The following is a 16871-nucleotide window of genomic DNA, read 5'->3' on the forward strand; positions in this document are numbered from 1 at the left end:
TGGAGATGCCCTTAGGGCGCGTTTGGTTGCCTGGGCCGATTTGCTGCATGCATGCGCCCGCGAGATGGGGGGCATTGCGCGTTGCGAACGGGCTATGGGCCACTTTCGGCCCGTCGTTTGGTAGCCTGTGAGCCTTTTGCGCGCCGGAGAAGGAACCCAGGCCCCATCGTTTGATTGCCCGTTTCTAGCCCATTCTTCCCAGGTCGTGCAACCCACAGCCTGTTTGGTTGCAGATAGCTCAGTGTCGTGGTAACCCCTTCACTTTGAGTGGTGAGGTTACCCAGTACTGAATAACAACACACATGAGATTCAGTTCATCAGAAAAGATGCTGGTAATACACATCAACTACTACTTAGTGGGCGATGCATCACGAACGAAGCAACTACTTCGTGATGCATCACAAGTTCGTCACGAGGGGTTAGTATATACCACCTCGAACAAGTTCATCATTACAAACCGGGGATCAGGTTGTAGCAAGTCCTAGCTAATGGAGGGATACAAGATCACCTCCCAAAATCAGCGGTTCATGACGAAGGAAGCAGAAGCACTAAGCAGGAAACTGGTTGCAGATCCAGGTCCTAAGCCAGCTCCTCCTCTCTGGTGGCTGCAGCTTATGGTAGACGGCATACTCGGCTTCATTGTCTGCAATGAAGTCGATTGCCCTGACCAGCAAGTTAGGCTGGAACAGCTGCGCCTTGCAGACGAACCGGGGAGTGAAGATCGTCTTCATCTGAGCGTAGTTGATGATCGGAGTACCGATGTACTGACGGTGCTTCGGGTACCGCTGCAATCGACAAGGAACACCTGTAAGCGTACACGACATTGACATGTATATACTTTGAGATCTATGCAAGAGCTCAATGAGGATTCGTACTAGGATGTACTCGTCCGCCGCCCCTTCATCACCGCCTTAGAAGCAGCAACCAGCTTCGCTCCAGTCCAGAATGCGAACGGATTTCATCTTCGTTATGACGCTCCACTTCGTCCTCCAGTTTCTGATGTGGTTGTACAGCTGAAGAGTGGTGACATGTACCCTGGCGAATGCAAGGACATCCGCGGCTAACTTCTTCATCTGCTCCTCCTTGAATCCCATGTTGAAGCAGAGGCCGCTACGGACGAGCTGAACCAACCGGTTCAGCACAAACTCTGATAGCTCAGGTTTTCAAACCATGGCTGGTTTGCTTGCTATCAGAGATGGCTGAGCATTCACACTTGCCACAGACAGATCAGGGGAGCCCAAAGGTATGATCGCCTACATGATAAACACTACCAGATCAATGAACTACCAAATGGAAATTCGTAAGCACTACCAGATCAATGAACTACCAAATGGAAATCGTTAAGCACTACCAGATCTATGAACTGCCAGTTCCACATCAAAGAACAACGAGGTAGGTAAGATCGGCCTTACAGTCAAAGGAGCCACACGCAGCACCGAGGTAGGGGAAGCAAGGGACCCTGGCGGAGATGCAGCCAGCACCACCGTCCTAGTGGAAGATGCAGGCAGCACCACCGTCCCCGTCCTAGAGTCAGATGGAACCTGGAAAACCTCCACAACCTCCACCGGCGACGATAGAATGTCGTACAATGGATTCGTTCAGACCCCGGTTGTGTACCCATAAGATCTAGATCTAAGGCTAGGGTTTGCAGAAGCTTAACACAACCGAAGTCATCGACGCACACATAGAAGACGACCATCCTCCACGACCAGTAGCCGCCGCCACAGCCGCCCTCGCCGCCGCAAGCCTCGCCGACCGTGCGGGTGAGGTAGAGCCGGCCATGTCGCTAGATCGGGGATGCTGGATGACCTTGAAATGGGAGGCAATGGGGGATTTGGATTTGCCGGTGAGAGAGCGGCCCCTATATACGATGGCGAAAATTCAAGCGCGGTGACCGAATTCATGGTGCGGAGATTTCGCCGTCTCGCGCGAGCTCCCACCATCTCCCGCGGTGGCTCTGCGAGGACGCCACGTTCTCCACTTCTGCGGAAACGGGGGTGGCTCGCTAGAAACGGCCGAACCAGGCGTTCCACCAGGGCCTGACCCGAGGGTGCTTTGAGAACCGGTTCCTGCAAGAACGCGGCGTCGACAAGGAAACCAAACGGGGCGAAAAAGCTGCGCCGATGCGAGCCAAGGAGGCATGCAGCCTACTAAACGCGCCCTTATAGGCAACACTGCACCAAATGTTTTACCATGCATGCCTTAATCTAACAGGCATACCATCTGATTTGCCCACATGCTCTACTTGCTTTCCAAAATACCAGGTCATGCTGCCACTCGTATGGTGGATACCAGTTAGTGCTATGGGCAAATATAGCAAAATGTTAACCTACAGAAGGTTAACACCCACCTGCATGTTAGAACTTAATAATTAGCTAACTGCAGAACACCACACCATACCTCCACCCTAACCACTTCAGTTTTTTTAATGGAGGAGCAACTACCAGCTGCTGTGTGGCAGTGGAATTTCTCCACAAAATCAACTCATGTGTTCGGTCGAAAACTCGGAAGTACGCCCGAGCTAGAGTGCCATTAACTACCTCGTACATGATGGGCTAAATGAGGTGCACACCGACATGTACCAGGGGCCGAAACGCAGCTGCAAACTCCCTTGAATTGATGTCCATCCAACACTCACCGGCTCGGTCTTTAATTCGTGTACGATACGGTGCAGCAAAACTACTACGTATTGCTTCATTTAATAAATCCTGCCCCGTTTCATTTATTACGCTTGCATACCTGATCACCACTCGATATCACTTTTGATTTACAGATCAAAGGAGCTCGGGCGCTATTCGTCCGCTCTCTGTGTTGCCGCCCTCTTTTAGTTATTTGATAGTGGACTTCAAGAAAGATTTAGATCATTGTGAAGCTACAAAAACATAAAGAAATTACCCAGGTACAAGCCGTCTCTGGTTTGCTGATCGCGACTCGCGAGAGGAGATTTCGTTCTTCAGCATCTATACGTATGGGAGCTCGTGTTTTGGCTAGTAGGTGCATATAAATTTATTATTGAAAATGCATAAATATATATCCTAAAATATCAAAAAATTGAAATAAAAAATTCACATATACATATGGACATTCTATGTTGTCACACAAGTTTTCGGGCAAACGAACAATTTATGTTGCTTGTGTAAAAAACACAAAAAATGTTTGGTAAATAATCGTGTTGAAGCATCAAAAAAAATTACATGGGACACAAAAATATTCTATTTTCCCGAAAATTTGTGTGCCAACATAAAATATCTAGATATGCATGTGAAATTTATTTCAGAATTTTAATATTTTAAATTGTATTTTCTCATAACTGGTTCATATGCACCTATAACCCGAAATGCATTTCGGAGTCTTATGCGGCTTTATTCATTTAAAGGCCAACACTTGATCAGTGTCTTCTATATAAAAACACCCCTCTCGTCCAGGACGCTCGGGCTTTATTTGTAATCAACGCGTCTCTACGGACATTGTTCAGTAGTGGCAGACATGGCCATATACACGAGGAAATATGGGAATGGTCATCTATCTGGACACAATTTATTGTTTCACATAACGAGTGCATCCATCCTAACTATGCAGAGGTCGGGTATTACGACAAACTTTGAAGTAATAAAGCGCCCTTTTTCGAAAAGACATTTTTTTTTTGATAAAGGATGCTTTATTACTCTTGGGAAGCAATTACATCCAGCCTCTGCATAACCAGGATGCACACAGCCGTTTATGATAGTCAAGTCTAGAATAAAAGATAATAAACTAGAAATTAGGCGAAATACATATCGGAACGATGAAACGTAAAACGCCTAAGATGGGGGTGGGGCTTCAATCCGTAGACTATGCTGCCACCCATGTAGGGAAAAAGTATCCCTCGCCGTAGCCTCCAATCGTGTACAGACCTCCGTAAATAGGTCTCGGTTCTCCATACGCTGAAGAGGCAACCACGAACGAAGAATCCCCGTACATCTGTAGATAACCTGCAACAAAGAGGAGTTAATGTCGTTAAAAATCTTGTCATTTCTACTCAGCCAAAGCGCCCAGATTACTGCTAGCGCCCCCACCCTAAGAAGCAACTTGAACCTTGAATCTATACCATGAAGCCAATTACCAAAGACATTGGCCACACTAGTGGGAGGATACAAGGTAGACGCTACTTGGATGACAGACCAAATAGATCTCGCAAACTGGCACTGGAAGAAGAGGTGTTTAATAGTTTCATCATGATGACAAAAAACACATCTAGAGCTTCCTTGCCAATTCCGCTTAACAAGATTATCTTTGGTGAGGATGACTCCTCGATGAAGGTACCATCCAAAAATTTTGATTTTTAGCGGTATCTTCATCTTCCAAATTTTCTTATTATTATCAACTGGTAAATCAGAATGGATTATGGCATTGTATAATGATTTCACCGAGAAAGAGCCATCTACATGTAAATTCCACCTAAATTCATCTGGTTCCGGTGATAGAATAACATCCCCCAACCTATGAATTAAAGCATTCCATGCATCTAGCCTTTGCCCGAGCAAAACGCGTCGAAACGTCACATTCGGTGGAGAGGTGGCCATCACCGTGGCAATGGTATCTCCCTTGCGACGAACGATACTATACAGCGCAGGATACTGTTCACTTAAGGGTGCATTGTCCAACCAAGCATCCTCCCAGAACCGTATCTGTGCTCCATTCTTAATTGAGAAAGTACCATGACGAAAAAAGTCATTTTTTGACGCCATTAGACCTGCCCAGAAGTGTGAATCACCAGGTTTCCAAACCACCTGGGATAACGTCTTGGAGCCGATATACTTTCTTCGGAGTATAGTTTGCCAAATCCCGTCCTCGGTAAGGAGCTTGAAAAGCCATTTACCTAGCAGAGCTGTGTTTTTGACTTCTAAGTCATGAACACCAAGCCCGCCTTGATCTTTAGGACTACAAACTACACTCCATTTAACCAGTCGATACTTCTTTTTCTCACTATCTCCTTGCCAAAAGAATCTGGATCGATAATAATCGAGTTTGTGCAGAACTCCTTTTGGCAAAAGGAAGAAAGATAACATATACAGTACCATATTTGTCAGTACCGAATTAATGAGTACCAATCTTCCTCCCAGAGATAGTAATTTGCCTTTCCAACTACTAAGGCGCTTCTGTAGTCTTTCCTCTACTATTTTCCATTCAGCGATCGTGAGTCTCCGATAATGAATCGGAATACCCAGATAGCGAATGGGAAAATGGCCTTGCCCGCAACCGAACAACTCTGTATAAAGAGCTGTATCATTTTGGGCATCACCGAAACAGAACAATTCACTTTTATGGAAATTAATTTTCAATCCCGATAATTGCTCAAAAGCTACCAAAATTAATTTCAGGTTCTGAGCTTTTTCTAGATCATGATCCATAAACAGAATTGTATCATCGGCATATTGAAGGATTGATAAACCACCATCAACCAGATGTGGAATCACCCCTTCAATTTGACCATCAGACTTGGCCCGCTCTATGAGTATTGCCAGCATATCCGCCACAATGTTAAATAACATCGGCGATAGCGGATCTCCTTGGCGTAACCCTTTTCGTGTTTGGAAATAATGGCCGGTGTCATCATTGACCCGAATTGCCACACTACCTCCATTCACAAAATCATTCGAAAAGACATAGGAGCCAACATGAATTTCCGGCAAGCTGAGGCCCATGTAAATTACCACGGCAAACAATGGCTTCTGACTATGCTGAAACATATGCTATTGGAGAAGACGAAATAACTGGAGTGTCAACGTGGTTAGTTAAACTAAACCTAGCATTTTATCGACCATCATCAATTGAGCGTGTGCCGGTAAAAGTCGTGGTCTGCTATGTAATCTGGTGATGGTTTATCTGCTGAGCATAAGGCAATTTTTTAATACTGGGCATGGCTCATTCTTCGTCATGCAAGTGCTGTAGCGCACAGGAGATGACGTACTTGATTAAGTGGAAATTAGATGCTGGGTCGCCAGTAGTTTAACCCTGATCTCGATAACAACGGTTTTAACTATGTTTAATTTGGTAACACGTAGTTAGTGTTGTTCTTGTATCCTTAATTGCTTCAGTTTGCTGGACGCTGGAGATGTTAAGTTTGTAGTTGTTAATCAATTAAGCTTGTAGTGACCAACTAATGGAGAATGGGTCGTCGTCCTTAATGAGTTTGCGATCACCATCATGCATGCGAGGTTCACCGTAACGGACAGCTGCGGTTGGCATCCTCCAGCAACATTGTTTTCCTCTTGGTAGCGAATGTACAATCTTGGGCGAAGCTATTGGTGCTTCTCACTGGGCATACATGATACATGAAGTTTGAAGTAGTCTCCAGTAAGTAGAATAATTACCAGTGACGAACTGGTGAGGGTGAGCCCTCACTTGCCAAGTGTGTCTGTCTACAAGAAACTGGCAATGGATCCGTAAATAAGAACACAAAATGCCAGCTGATCTATCAGCCGACCTGTTCTTGTTGCTCTGGAACTAAAACCCCAACAAGAAGAAGGCCGGAGCTTATATTTAGTTAATTAATCACTACTGGAGCCACAAAATAACCGTCACTTCTTTGTTTCCACGCTCTCGTCTCTCACTATAAATTCTACGGACTGTTTGGACGATCGATATCAATAGGTATATACCTACTGCATGCACCATCGTCGCCGATAGCTAGCTAAATCGACCACGGTTGTTCATCTACGATCGTCGGCAATGGTGTCTCCGCCGCACGCGCTGGTGATCCCGTACCCGGCGCAGGGCCACGTGATCCCGCTGCTGGAGGTGGCGCACGCGCTGGCCGACAGGGGTTTCACCGTCACCTTCGTAAACACTGAGTTCAACCACGCCCGCGTCGTCGCGGCCGGCGCCGGGCTCGAGGACGGCGGCCGGATCCGGTTCGTGGCGGTGCCGGACGGCATGGCCCCCGGGGAGGACCGGAACCAGCTGGTGAGGCTCACCATGCTCATGGAGGAGTTCATGGCTCCGCGGGTGGAAGAGCTCGTCCTCGCCAGCGGCGAGGGCGGTGGCGCGGGAGGGAAGATCACGTGCATGGTGACCGACTACAATGTTGGGTCGTGGGCGCTGCAAGTTGCGCGCAGGACCGGGATCCGGTCGGCGGCCGTGTGGCCGGCGTCGACCGCCGTCCTGGCGACGCTGCTGAGCTTTAACAAGCTCATCGAGGATAAGATCATTGATCCGGAAGACGGTAAGTGGACGCTAGCTAACTGAATTCTCTTTAGCCCAACTGCCCAAGGAGTATCACACCTATACATGGACTTAAGCGGAAAAAAAACAGAAACACAAGTGCACAACTTAATACAACTTCAACTGAAGTACTTTGCACATTTCAAAATTGGATAAGACTTGAGAAAATTGTAGTCGACTATGACAGATAAATTCGGTGCACGAAATAAAGTAGTACTCCGTATACGGGTCGTCATGGCATTGGTGTGTAAATTGACTTCATCTCAAGGATCAACCGGGTATCATGCCCCTAGTGGTGAACCAAAATTTGAAACCAATCTAAAATATTAAGCTGAGGCGTCTGAGAGAACTCCAAATTCGATATGTGGTAGTGAAACTGGAGACTGTAGAGAGGGTCACAATGGTAATGTTTGAAAGTGAGGGTATGTGCCGGTGTGGAGTTGTATACCGAGAGGACTTGACCTAGGGTGTTAGGAGGGTGTGTCCCAAGCCTAGTCAGTTATGCCTTTGACATGATCTTTGAAAGGATTATCTTGCAACTATTACCTCTCTTTGCTAATTCTAACTAAATCTAGTTGACTTCGGAACCGTTGGATTGCATCATGATTCATGCTATCTTGTGAGTTGCATATGGATTTCAACTAAGATTTTTTGAGCAACATATCCGTTGCAACTTTCTCTAGTTGCACATGGATTGCCATTAAAATTTCTCCAGCTACACTTGGACTGCAATTGAGAAAAAAAAATCTAGACCAACGAATTTGCTTCATATTCGTGCGAACATATAAGTTGTACATGAGTCACAACTACTCCCTTTGTCCAATTAAGTAGCGCACACATTTTCAAGATTTAAGTTTGGTCATTGATTTGATCAGCCAAACATAAATTATATGTTATGTATGTTATAACATAGTATTTGAAGAAAGTTTTTATTGGTATAAATTTTATAATAATAAAAATGTTTAATTGATCAAATTGGTGGTTAAAATGTAGACACGATAGAGTGAGTAAATTGTAACTAAGATTTTGATGATATCACCTGGCTGAAACATTGAAAGAGGGGATATACTAACAATAATACTAGACTTACGGACTAGTTATGCTACGGAAACTTTACGGACACACGTGTTGCGGGTTGATTGGCTATGTTTCCCTGCCCTTGCTGAAAAATAGGATCGCGCTCTGATTTCTAGCCTGCTGCTGTGAGTCCGTAAGTGAATTTTGTAAAAGTAGTCCGTACGTGTAGCATTGCTCATATACTAATCCCGATACTAATTAATCAGTCCGGCTTTGCAGGGTCTGCACTGGGTGACAAACCTTTTCAGCTAAGCCCTGACATGCCCCTCATGCATAGTGCCCACCTCTCATGGAACTGCATAGGTGACCACGACCAGCAGGCGGCCCTCTTCCGGTACCTTGTCGAGGGCGTCCGTGCAATCGAGCAGTGCGACTTCGTCATCTGCAACTCCTTCAAAGATGCAGAACCGGCGGCATTCTCACTCTTCCCCAATGTACTACCCGTCGGCCCGCTCCTCACCGGCGAGCGCAGCGGCAAGGCCGTCGGCCACTTCTGGAAGCCCGAGGATGAGGAGTGCATGTCCTGGCTTGACACGCAACCGGCGAGATCCGTCGTGTACGTCGCATTTGGCAGCTTCACAATGTTCAACCGGCGCCAATTCGAGGAGCTCGCCCTGGGGCTCGAGCTCTCCGGCCAGGCATTCTTGTGGGTGGTGCGCCCCGACATTCTCCAAGGCGGCGCTGAGCACGACTACCCGGAGGGCTTCCTAGACCGCGTGTGTGGTGCCGGTGGCCGAGGCAAGCTGGTTACATGGTCGCCCCAGCAACGCGTGCTAGCGCACCCATCGGTGGCATGCTTCGTGTCGCACTGCGGGTGGAACTCCACCATGGAGGGCGTCCGGAATGGCGTGCCATTCCTTGCCTGGCCCTACTTTGCCGACCAGTTTGTGAACCAGCTCTACATCTCTGATATCTGGAAGGTCGGCTTCAAGGCCGTTGCCGACGAGTCTGGGATAATAACGAAGGAGCACATAGCCGGCAGGGTGGAAGAGCTGATGGGGAATGCCGACATGAGGGAGAGGGTGGAGGCCATGAAGAAGGCGGCGCACGAGAGCATTCAAGAAGGGGGATCTTCACATGGAAACTTTGATACTTTTGCAGAGGGAATGAAGAAAGCATGATGATCTGCTGCTATATGTAAGCTTGAGTGTATCAGTACGTTTGTTGCAAATTTGCACACGCTTAAGATAAGGTCAAAATTGCCGAGAAATAAAGTATAATTACATCACTTGAGCACTAACTCAGGGATAATAAAACATTCACGTTGCCAATAATTGGCTCAAGGGTCACCAGAGAGAGTGACAAATAAGTTGTCTATAGTCCCAAGAATCACTCTTAAGTCTTAACTACAATAGCAACATCTGTTAAAGAGTACCTTGTATAGCTATGCACCCACTAGTTTTTTTTTCGAAAGGGGGAACAAGTCCCAGCCTCTGCATCAAAGTGATGCATACGGCTTTTATTTCATTATTGAAAAATATAGCCACGGACCCTACAACCAAGAGTGCTTATTACAAATCATGGATCACACAAAGTCTCAATGTGGATCAGCCAACTAAAAAGAGATGACATGGCTAAGCTTATTGGAGATATCAGCAAGTGAGTCGGCGATCAAGCTGCCAGCCGCACTGGCTGAATAAATCCCGAGCGACCGTCTCCAAACGGTTGCACCCAAAATCCATGTCCTGGCGCTGCGTCACCGGCTGGAGACATAACCACGAATGGGTCCAGTGGGTAGCAAGAGGAATAACCTGCAAAAAAGAAACATTCTTTATTTTGTTAAAAGTAAGATCATTTCTCACATGCCACATGGTCCATAAAAGAGCAGGTATGCCAACTCTCAGCTGACTCTTCACTCTCTTGTCAACACCTTGCAACCAAACATGTAATTGCTATGCACCCACTAGTACACCGAACATGCACTTAGAACGAGCTATCCTACATAGTCCAAATCCATCTTGTATTTGATAGCGGTGATGCCACCTTGTGCTCCACCGCATAGTCTAACCAAGTCATCCTGAGGGATATAAAGTTGAGAAACTATGTACTTAGGTTCTACGATGCAAAAGTGAGATAATTTGATGTATTTTCGATAAAGGGAATATATTAATATCAAGAGATACCAATTACACCCAGCCTCTGCAACAACGCACCACCCTAATGGCACTACGGATGCACACAGCCAAAAAAAGGAAAAGAAAACTAAGAACAAAAGTCCCGCTACAGTATCTCGGGCCTAACAACAGCAATACATCCACCGCCATGACAACACCTGAATTGCAGACTCTCCAAAAAACGACGTCTCCAAGAAGGGAACAGTGCTCAAACACCGTCGTCGCCCAATCAAAGATCTTAGGTTTTCACACTGAAGATAGTCCCCCCCCCCCCTCAAAATAATGCCTCCACCAAGGTCACTGCCAGGCACAACCAGTTAAGGCCAGACCTTGGGTTTTCACTCTGAAAGGTAGGACTCTGCGCTTCACATGTGTTTTCGCCCCCACTTTCATACCGCTGTTGTGAAGCACGGACACCAAGCAAGCCCCTCAACAGCGCGGAGACTTGAACCTCCCTTAGCTAGTCCTCCCCTCCGGCCTTCATGAAATTCTCTTCTTCCGACTTTCATCATGGATCCATAGTCACTTGATATCAACACAGAAAAAGAGCTTCGCGCCGCTCCCTACAGAACCAAACGGTCGAAATAAATGCATGGGTGCGCACGACCGAATACCTCCGATCCAGCAAACTCCAGGCAAAGAGATAATTTGATGTTACACTACCATTATCATAAGTTATGAATACAATAAAGAAAGTAAGCATATACTATATAGCTATAGGGTCACTTGAAAAAATAATATACACGTACCTCGTCAAACGGGTAAAAAATGACACCACGATGAATGAATTAATTAGAGGGATGATTTGCAGGAGGTGTTCATTCTCAACATCGGTAAGGTAGCATCCCAGAGAGATAACTGGTATTCCTCATCTTCGTCCTCTTCCTCTCCGTAGCCATTGTTGAGGGACTTCTCCTTCCAAGGAAAAGCACACCACCATGTCCGGTGAGATTGTTCCAGGCAATGAAATCATGATCGGCTGAGGGCTGATAGCTGAAGAGGTTTTTCCTAGACTTGGTGGAAACTAGCTCAGGGTGTCGTCTCTAACTTTTGAGTTATTTTGTACTAGTAATCTGTCATGTATTCGTACGCATATGTAAACGTATGTAATCTACTGATCTATATATAAAGGAGACATGTGGAGGTTGTGCCCAACGCAACCTTAAAATCAAACTTGGTATTAGAGCAGTATCATCCACCGCCGCCACATCCCTCCAAACCCTAACCACGCCGCGCGCTCCGCCACCCCCATGGTGAACTCCCACTCCTCTGGCCTGTAGCTTTCGGGCTCAGCCGCCATAGTCTCTCTATCAGCCACTACCACCGCCACCATGGTGTTGGAGATAGTGCCCTCGAGGCGAATAATAAAGAAGTATTTATTTTGTATCTCAATAGTTATAATTGTTTTGTGCCATGATATAATTGTATTAATCAGAAACATTAATACACGTGTGGTATTGCAAACAAACCATGGTCCCTAGTAAGCATATGTTTGTGAACTAGCTCATTTTGGTCATTCGATGGTCGAGGTTTCCCGGTCATGGACATATATGTCATTTGACAATGGTATCATATCATTAAGTGAATGATATGATGGACTTTCCCAATATATAAATATTGTAACGCGATCAAGTCATCAAGTAGAAAGTTACGATGTTTACGGAAGCGTAGTGACCTAATTATTAGACCGTGAGATCATATCTAATCACTATCACCGAAGGCTACTTTGATTGCATCAACCGTCACATCATAATGGATGATCATAAAGGTGTAATTGGGTATTTCGACGTACATGTACAACAGAGGCTGCTTTGACTGCATTAACTGTACATGTACAAATACGATGGCACATGAAAAATTATTTCCACAAAATATAGTACTGGCACCGTGCTCCTACTACTAGCATACTAAGCCGGAACGGGCTAGTAGCAGATCCACATACTAGTAGCGTACATCCCATACACGCTACCAGTAGAAGCCGTGTTGGTGGCGCGCTCCAGGGTACGCCATCATTAATGATTATTTGTAGCGTACGTGGAGGGTACCCCACCAGTAACCACGTACCAATGGTGTGATACAGGTGGCTCATCGGGGTCCGCTAGCAAAGGGGTAGTATGCCACCAATAGACATATTCCTACTAGTGAGATGGCCTAAATTAATATGTGCACTTAATTATCGGTAACAAATTTCTGAACTATGAAGTACAAACATGGTTTATACACTAGACTCAACTAACATATAGCCTAAGTTAGCATATGCTCAAATGCTCAAATGTGCAATCATCATAAGTTGTTTATACACTAGATTTAAGTTGTTTTACCAATAGATGGTATAAGTGCAATAAATGCATCCATTTCACTAATAGATGGTCTAAAGCAGCTAAATCCTAAAAAAAACTGGTAAGAACCACTGCTCCTCCATAGCCAAGGAATCTTCTTCCGGTGTCACATCCTTAGAAAGCAACAAATTTTCGAAATCTACATTAGTAGTCATAGAGTTTTTGCTTATAGCTAATGTCACACTAATCAACAATGTAGATGGTCTTGGGGAGCTACAGAAACATCACACACACGATAAACAACTCAAATTAGCTCCAATACAATATAAAAACAAAAATATCCCCAAATTAGAGAATATAACTCCCCTATAATATGATAATCCATATATTTTTCTCAAGATGTCACTGGTAGAAAAATGGGCTTTAGTCCCGGTTCGCAACTGCCATTAGTCGCGGTTGCGCAACCGGGACCAATTAAGCGCGACTAAAGGCCCCCCTTTAGTCGCGGTTGCTTACGAACCGCGACTAAAGGCCCGTCCACGTGGGCGCCAGGCGACCGTCGGGGCGGAGGACCTTTAGTCGCGGTTCTTCTGGCCAACCGTGACTTTTAATTTGTATTGTTTTATTTATTTTATATTTTATTTTGTGTTTTATTTTAATTTTGAAGGAGTTTCACATATTCTACGCTACTATATACATGCATATGAATGTACAATTTCAAACAAGTTTGAAATTAGAACCAAAAAGAATTCAAGAGGAATATACAATATATATTCAATCTCGGATGACCATATACAATTTCGAACAAGTTTCCATACATAATTTACGGCAACAGAAGTTCTACATCCTCGTAATAGTGTTCTCCTTTAGGATGGAGGACTTCCCTCATCAAAAATCCTGCTAGTTCCTCTTGAATTGGTCGGAAGCGAGCTTCTGGACTAAGCATCTTCCGCAAGTTATTCCTCTTGACGTTGTTATCCAACGGCTTCCGCTCAGAGGTGTATCTCCGGATGAACTCACAAACATAGTATTCACATAGATTGGTCCCCGGTGGCTGAACATTCCCAGACAGTACCTTTTTAAATTCTAGCTGTTTTTTGAATTCACTGACCGTTTCATCTGTGAACCGTCTCCAAACCCTACAGGGCAAAGAAAATTAAATTAACAAGGGAGTTATTAGTTACTTGATATTAGGAAATGAATGAAAGAGGCCGATCGATATAGAGCGCAAATGATTGAAAACAATTACTTTTGCATCATATGTCTCATGTTGACCAAAGCTTTGGATCCATATTCAGAGAGTCCATGACGAGAACTCTGGAGGTGTGAAATTCAATTATGAGCAGAATTCAGTGGAACCTGTGGACACGATACATGCACAACTCATCGATTAGAAATACCATGCATGGAGTAAACAAAAGAGAATGTGCTCAAGACAGAAACACTCACCCAAAATGGTAAGGAAATAGAATTTCACTTTTGAGCTGCTGCTTTGTAAGAAAATCAGACAGGTCTTGCTCCACGTCGGCGGGGTGTCTTTCTAACACATATCCATTAACGATTTGTGGGTCAATGAACCCAACATCATGGATGTTCCTTATTCTGCATTCCCTAATCTTCATTCTGCATAAAAGCGTACACAACAATATAGTTAGGACAATATAATATATATATATATATATAGTGCAGGCAATGAACGAGATGGGGTAGAAATAAATCACTTACAGAACGTAGTAACTGATGATAGATTTGTCGAGCTCGCGCAGATTGAACAGCTGGAACAATTCACTCAGATGAACTGTTACATAGTAATGTTTGAAGTGATGCTCATGTCTAACTTCCGCATAAATATATTCTTTGCCGGCATTATTTTTTATGTAACCCTTGTACCGACGTACAAGATTTTGCATTTGTGCTGGTAGATCCTCTTCCTGCGCAGGCTCGATGAGAGGCCCATTCGGCACATATGTAATTGCTACCTCACTCATTGGCGCCTCCTCAAGGCCTAACACTGCACGAAGAGTCATACCGATCTCGGCCGCTTTTTCTCTGACACCCGTTACAGTCATTCCCTGTGCTGCCGCAGCTGCTATGATAGTGGGGTCCATTAGTTCAGCATCCGGACCGGCTGCTTTCACTATGAGCGGGGGGGGGGGGTCGATTGTTTATTTTGTTCCCCGAGCAGGGCAACTTGTTTCCCGCTTTTTTTACTTTCTTTTTTCTCCTCCTCCAAGGCTTTCTTCTCCTCCTCCGCCAAGTCTTTTGATACGTCTCAAACGTATCTATAATTTCTTATGTTCCATGCTACTTTTATGACGATACTCACATGTTTTATACACATTATCATGCATTTTTCGGCACTAACCTATTGACGAGATGCCGAAGAGCCAGTTGCTGTTTTCTGCTGCTTTTTGGTTTCAGAAATCCTACAAAGGAAATATTCTCGGAATTGGACGAAATCAACGCCCAGGGTTTTTTTTTCTCCACGGAGCTTCCAGAAGACCGAAGGGGATACGAAGTGGGGTGACGAGGCGCCGCCACCATAGGGCCGCGCGGCCTGGGTGGGGCCCATGCCGCCCTATGGTGTGGGCCCCTTGTCAGCCCTCTGATACGTCCCAAACGTATCTATAATTTCTTATGTTCCATGCTACTTTTATGATGATACTCACATGTTTTATACATACTTTATGTCATTATTATGCATTTTCCGGCACTAACCTATTAACGAGATGCCGAAGAGCCAGTTGCTGTTTTATGCTGTTTTTGGTTTCAGAAATCCTACAAAGGAAATACTCTCGGAATTGGACGAAATCAACGCCCAGGGTCTTATTTTTCCACGGAGCTTCCAGAAGACCGAAGTGGTTACGAAGTGGGGCGACGAGGCGCTGACACCACAGGGCCGCGCGACCTGGGTGGGGGCCGCGCGACCTGGGTGGGGCCCGCGGCGCCCTATGGTGTGGGGCCCTCGTGCCTCCACCGACGCTGCCCTTCCGCCTACTTATAGCCTTCGTCGCGAAAACCCCTGTACCGAGAGCCACGATACAGAAAACCTTCCAGAGACGCCGCCGCCAATCCCATCTCGGGGGATTCAGGAGATCGCCTCCGGCACCCTACCGGAGAGGGGAATCATCTCCCGGAGGACTCTTCATCGCCATGATCGCCTCCGGATTGATGTGTGAGTAGTTCACCCCTGGACTATGGGTCCATAGCAGTAGCTAGATGGTTGTCTTCTCCTCATTGTGCTATCATGTTAGATCTTGTGAGCTGCCTATCATGATCAAGATCATCTATTTGTAATGCTACATGTTGTGTTTGTTGGGATCCGATGAATATGGAATACTATGTCAAGTTGATTATCAATCTATCATGTATATGTTGTTTATGTTCTTGCATGCTCTCCGTTGCTAGTAGAGGCTCTGGCCAAGTTGATACTTGTAACTCCAAGAGGGAGTATTTATGCTCGATAGTGGGTTCATGCCTCCATTGAATCTGGAACAGTGACAGAAAGTTCAAAGGTATGGATGTGCTGTTGCCACTAGGGATAAAACATCAATGCTTTGTCTAAGGATATTTGTGTTGATTACATTACGTACCATACTTAATGCAATTGTCTGTTGTTTCAACTTAATACTGGAAGGGGTTCGGACGATAACCTGAAGGTAGACTTTTTAGGCATAGAAGCATGCTGGATAGCGGTCTATGTACTTTGTCGTAATGCACTGATTAAATCTCATAGTTGTCATCGTGATATGTATGTGCATTGTTATGCCCTCTCTATTTGTCAATTGCCCAACTGTAATTTGTTCACCCAACATGCTATTTATCTTATGGGAGAGACACCACTAGTGAACTGTGGACCCCGGTCCATTCTTTTACATCTGAAATACAATCTACTGCAAACTCTGTTCTTTACCGTTCTTTGCAAACAAACATCATTTTCCACACCATACGTTTAATCCTTTGTTTACAGCAAGCCGTTGAGATTGACAACCTCACTGTTAAGTTGGGGCAAAGTATTGTGATTGTGTTGTGCAGGTTCCACGTTGGCGCCGAAATCTCTGGTGTTGCGCCGCACTACACTCCGTCACCAACAACCTTCACGTGTTCCTTGACTCCTACTGGTTCGATAACCTTGGTTTCATACTGATGGAAAACTCGCTGCTGTACGCATCACACCTTCCTCTTGGGGTTCCCAACA

The 16871-nt window shown here is 45.4% G+C and overlaps 1 protein-coding gene across 1 annotated transcript; it reads left to right on the forward strand.

Moving 5' to 3' along the window:
• Window positions 1-6711: 6711 nt before the first annotated feature.
• Window positions 6712-9401, forward strand: LOC124665015 (UDP-glycosyltransferase 83A1-like). Its single transcript, XM_047202415.1, has 2 exons — window positions 6712-7204; window positions 8500-9401. The coding sequence occupies exons 1-2, from the start codon at window positions 6712-6714 to the stop codon at window positions 9399-9401; spliced, it is 1395 nt and encodes a 464-aa protein (XP_047058371.1).
• The last annotated feature ends 7470 nt before the right edge of the window (window positions 9402-16871 follow it).

Source organism: Lolium rigidum, chromosome 1 (assembly GCF_022539505.1).
Source record: "Lolium rigidum isolate FL_2022 chromosome 1, APGP_CSIRO_Lrig_0.1, whole genome shotgun sequence".
NCBI classification, from domain to species: Eukaryota; Viridiplantae; Streptophyta; class Magnoliopsida; order Poales; family Poaceae; genus Lolium; species Lolium rigidum.

Excerpts from the sequence above, each read along its gene's own strand:
- LOC124665015 (XM_047202415.1), top strand. The coding sequence starts at position 6,712 with ATGGTGTCTCCGCCGCACGCGCTGGTGATCCCGTACCCGGCGCAGGGC. Across the intron at positions 7,205-8,499 it reads GATCATTGATCCGGAAGACG|GGTCTGCACTGGGTGACAAA; the intron begins GTAAGTGGACGC and ends CCGGCTTTGCAG.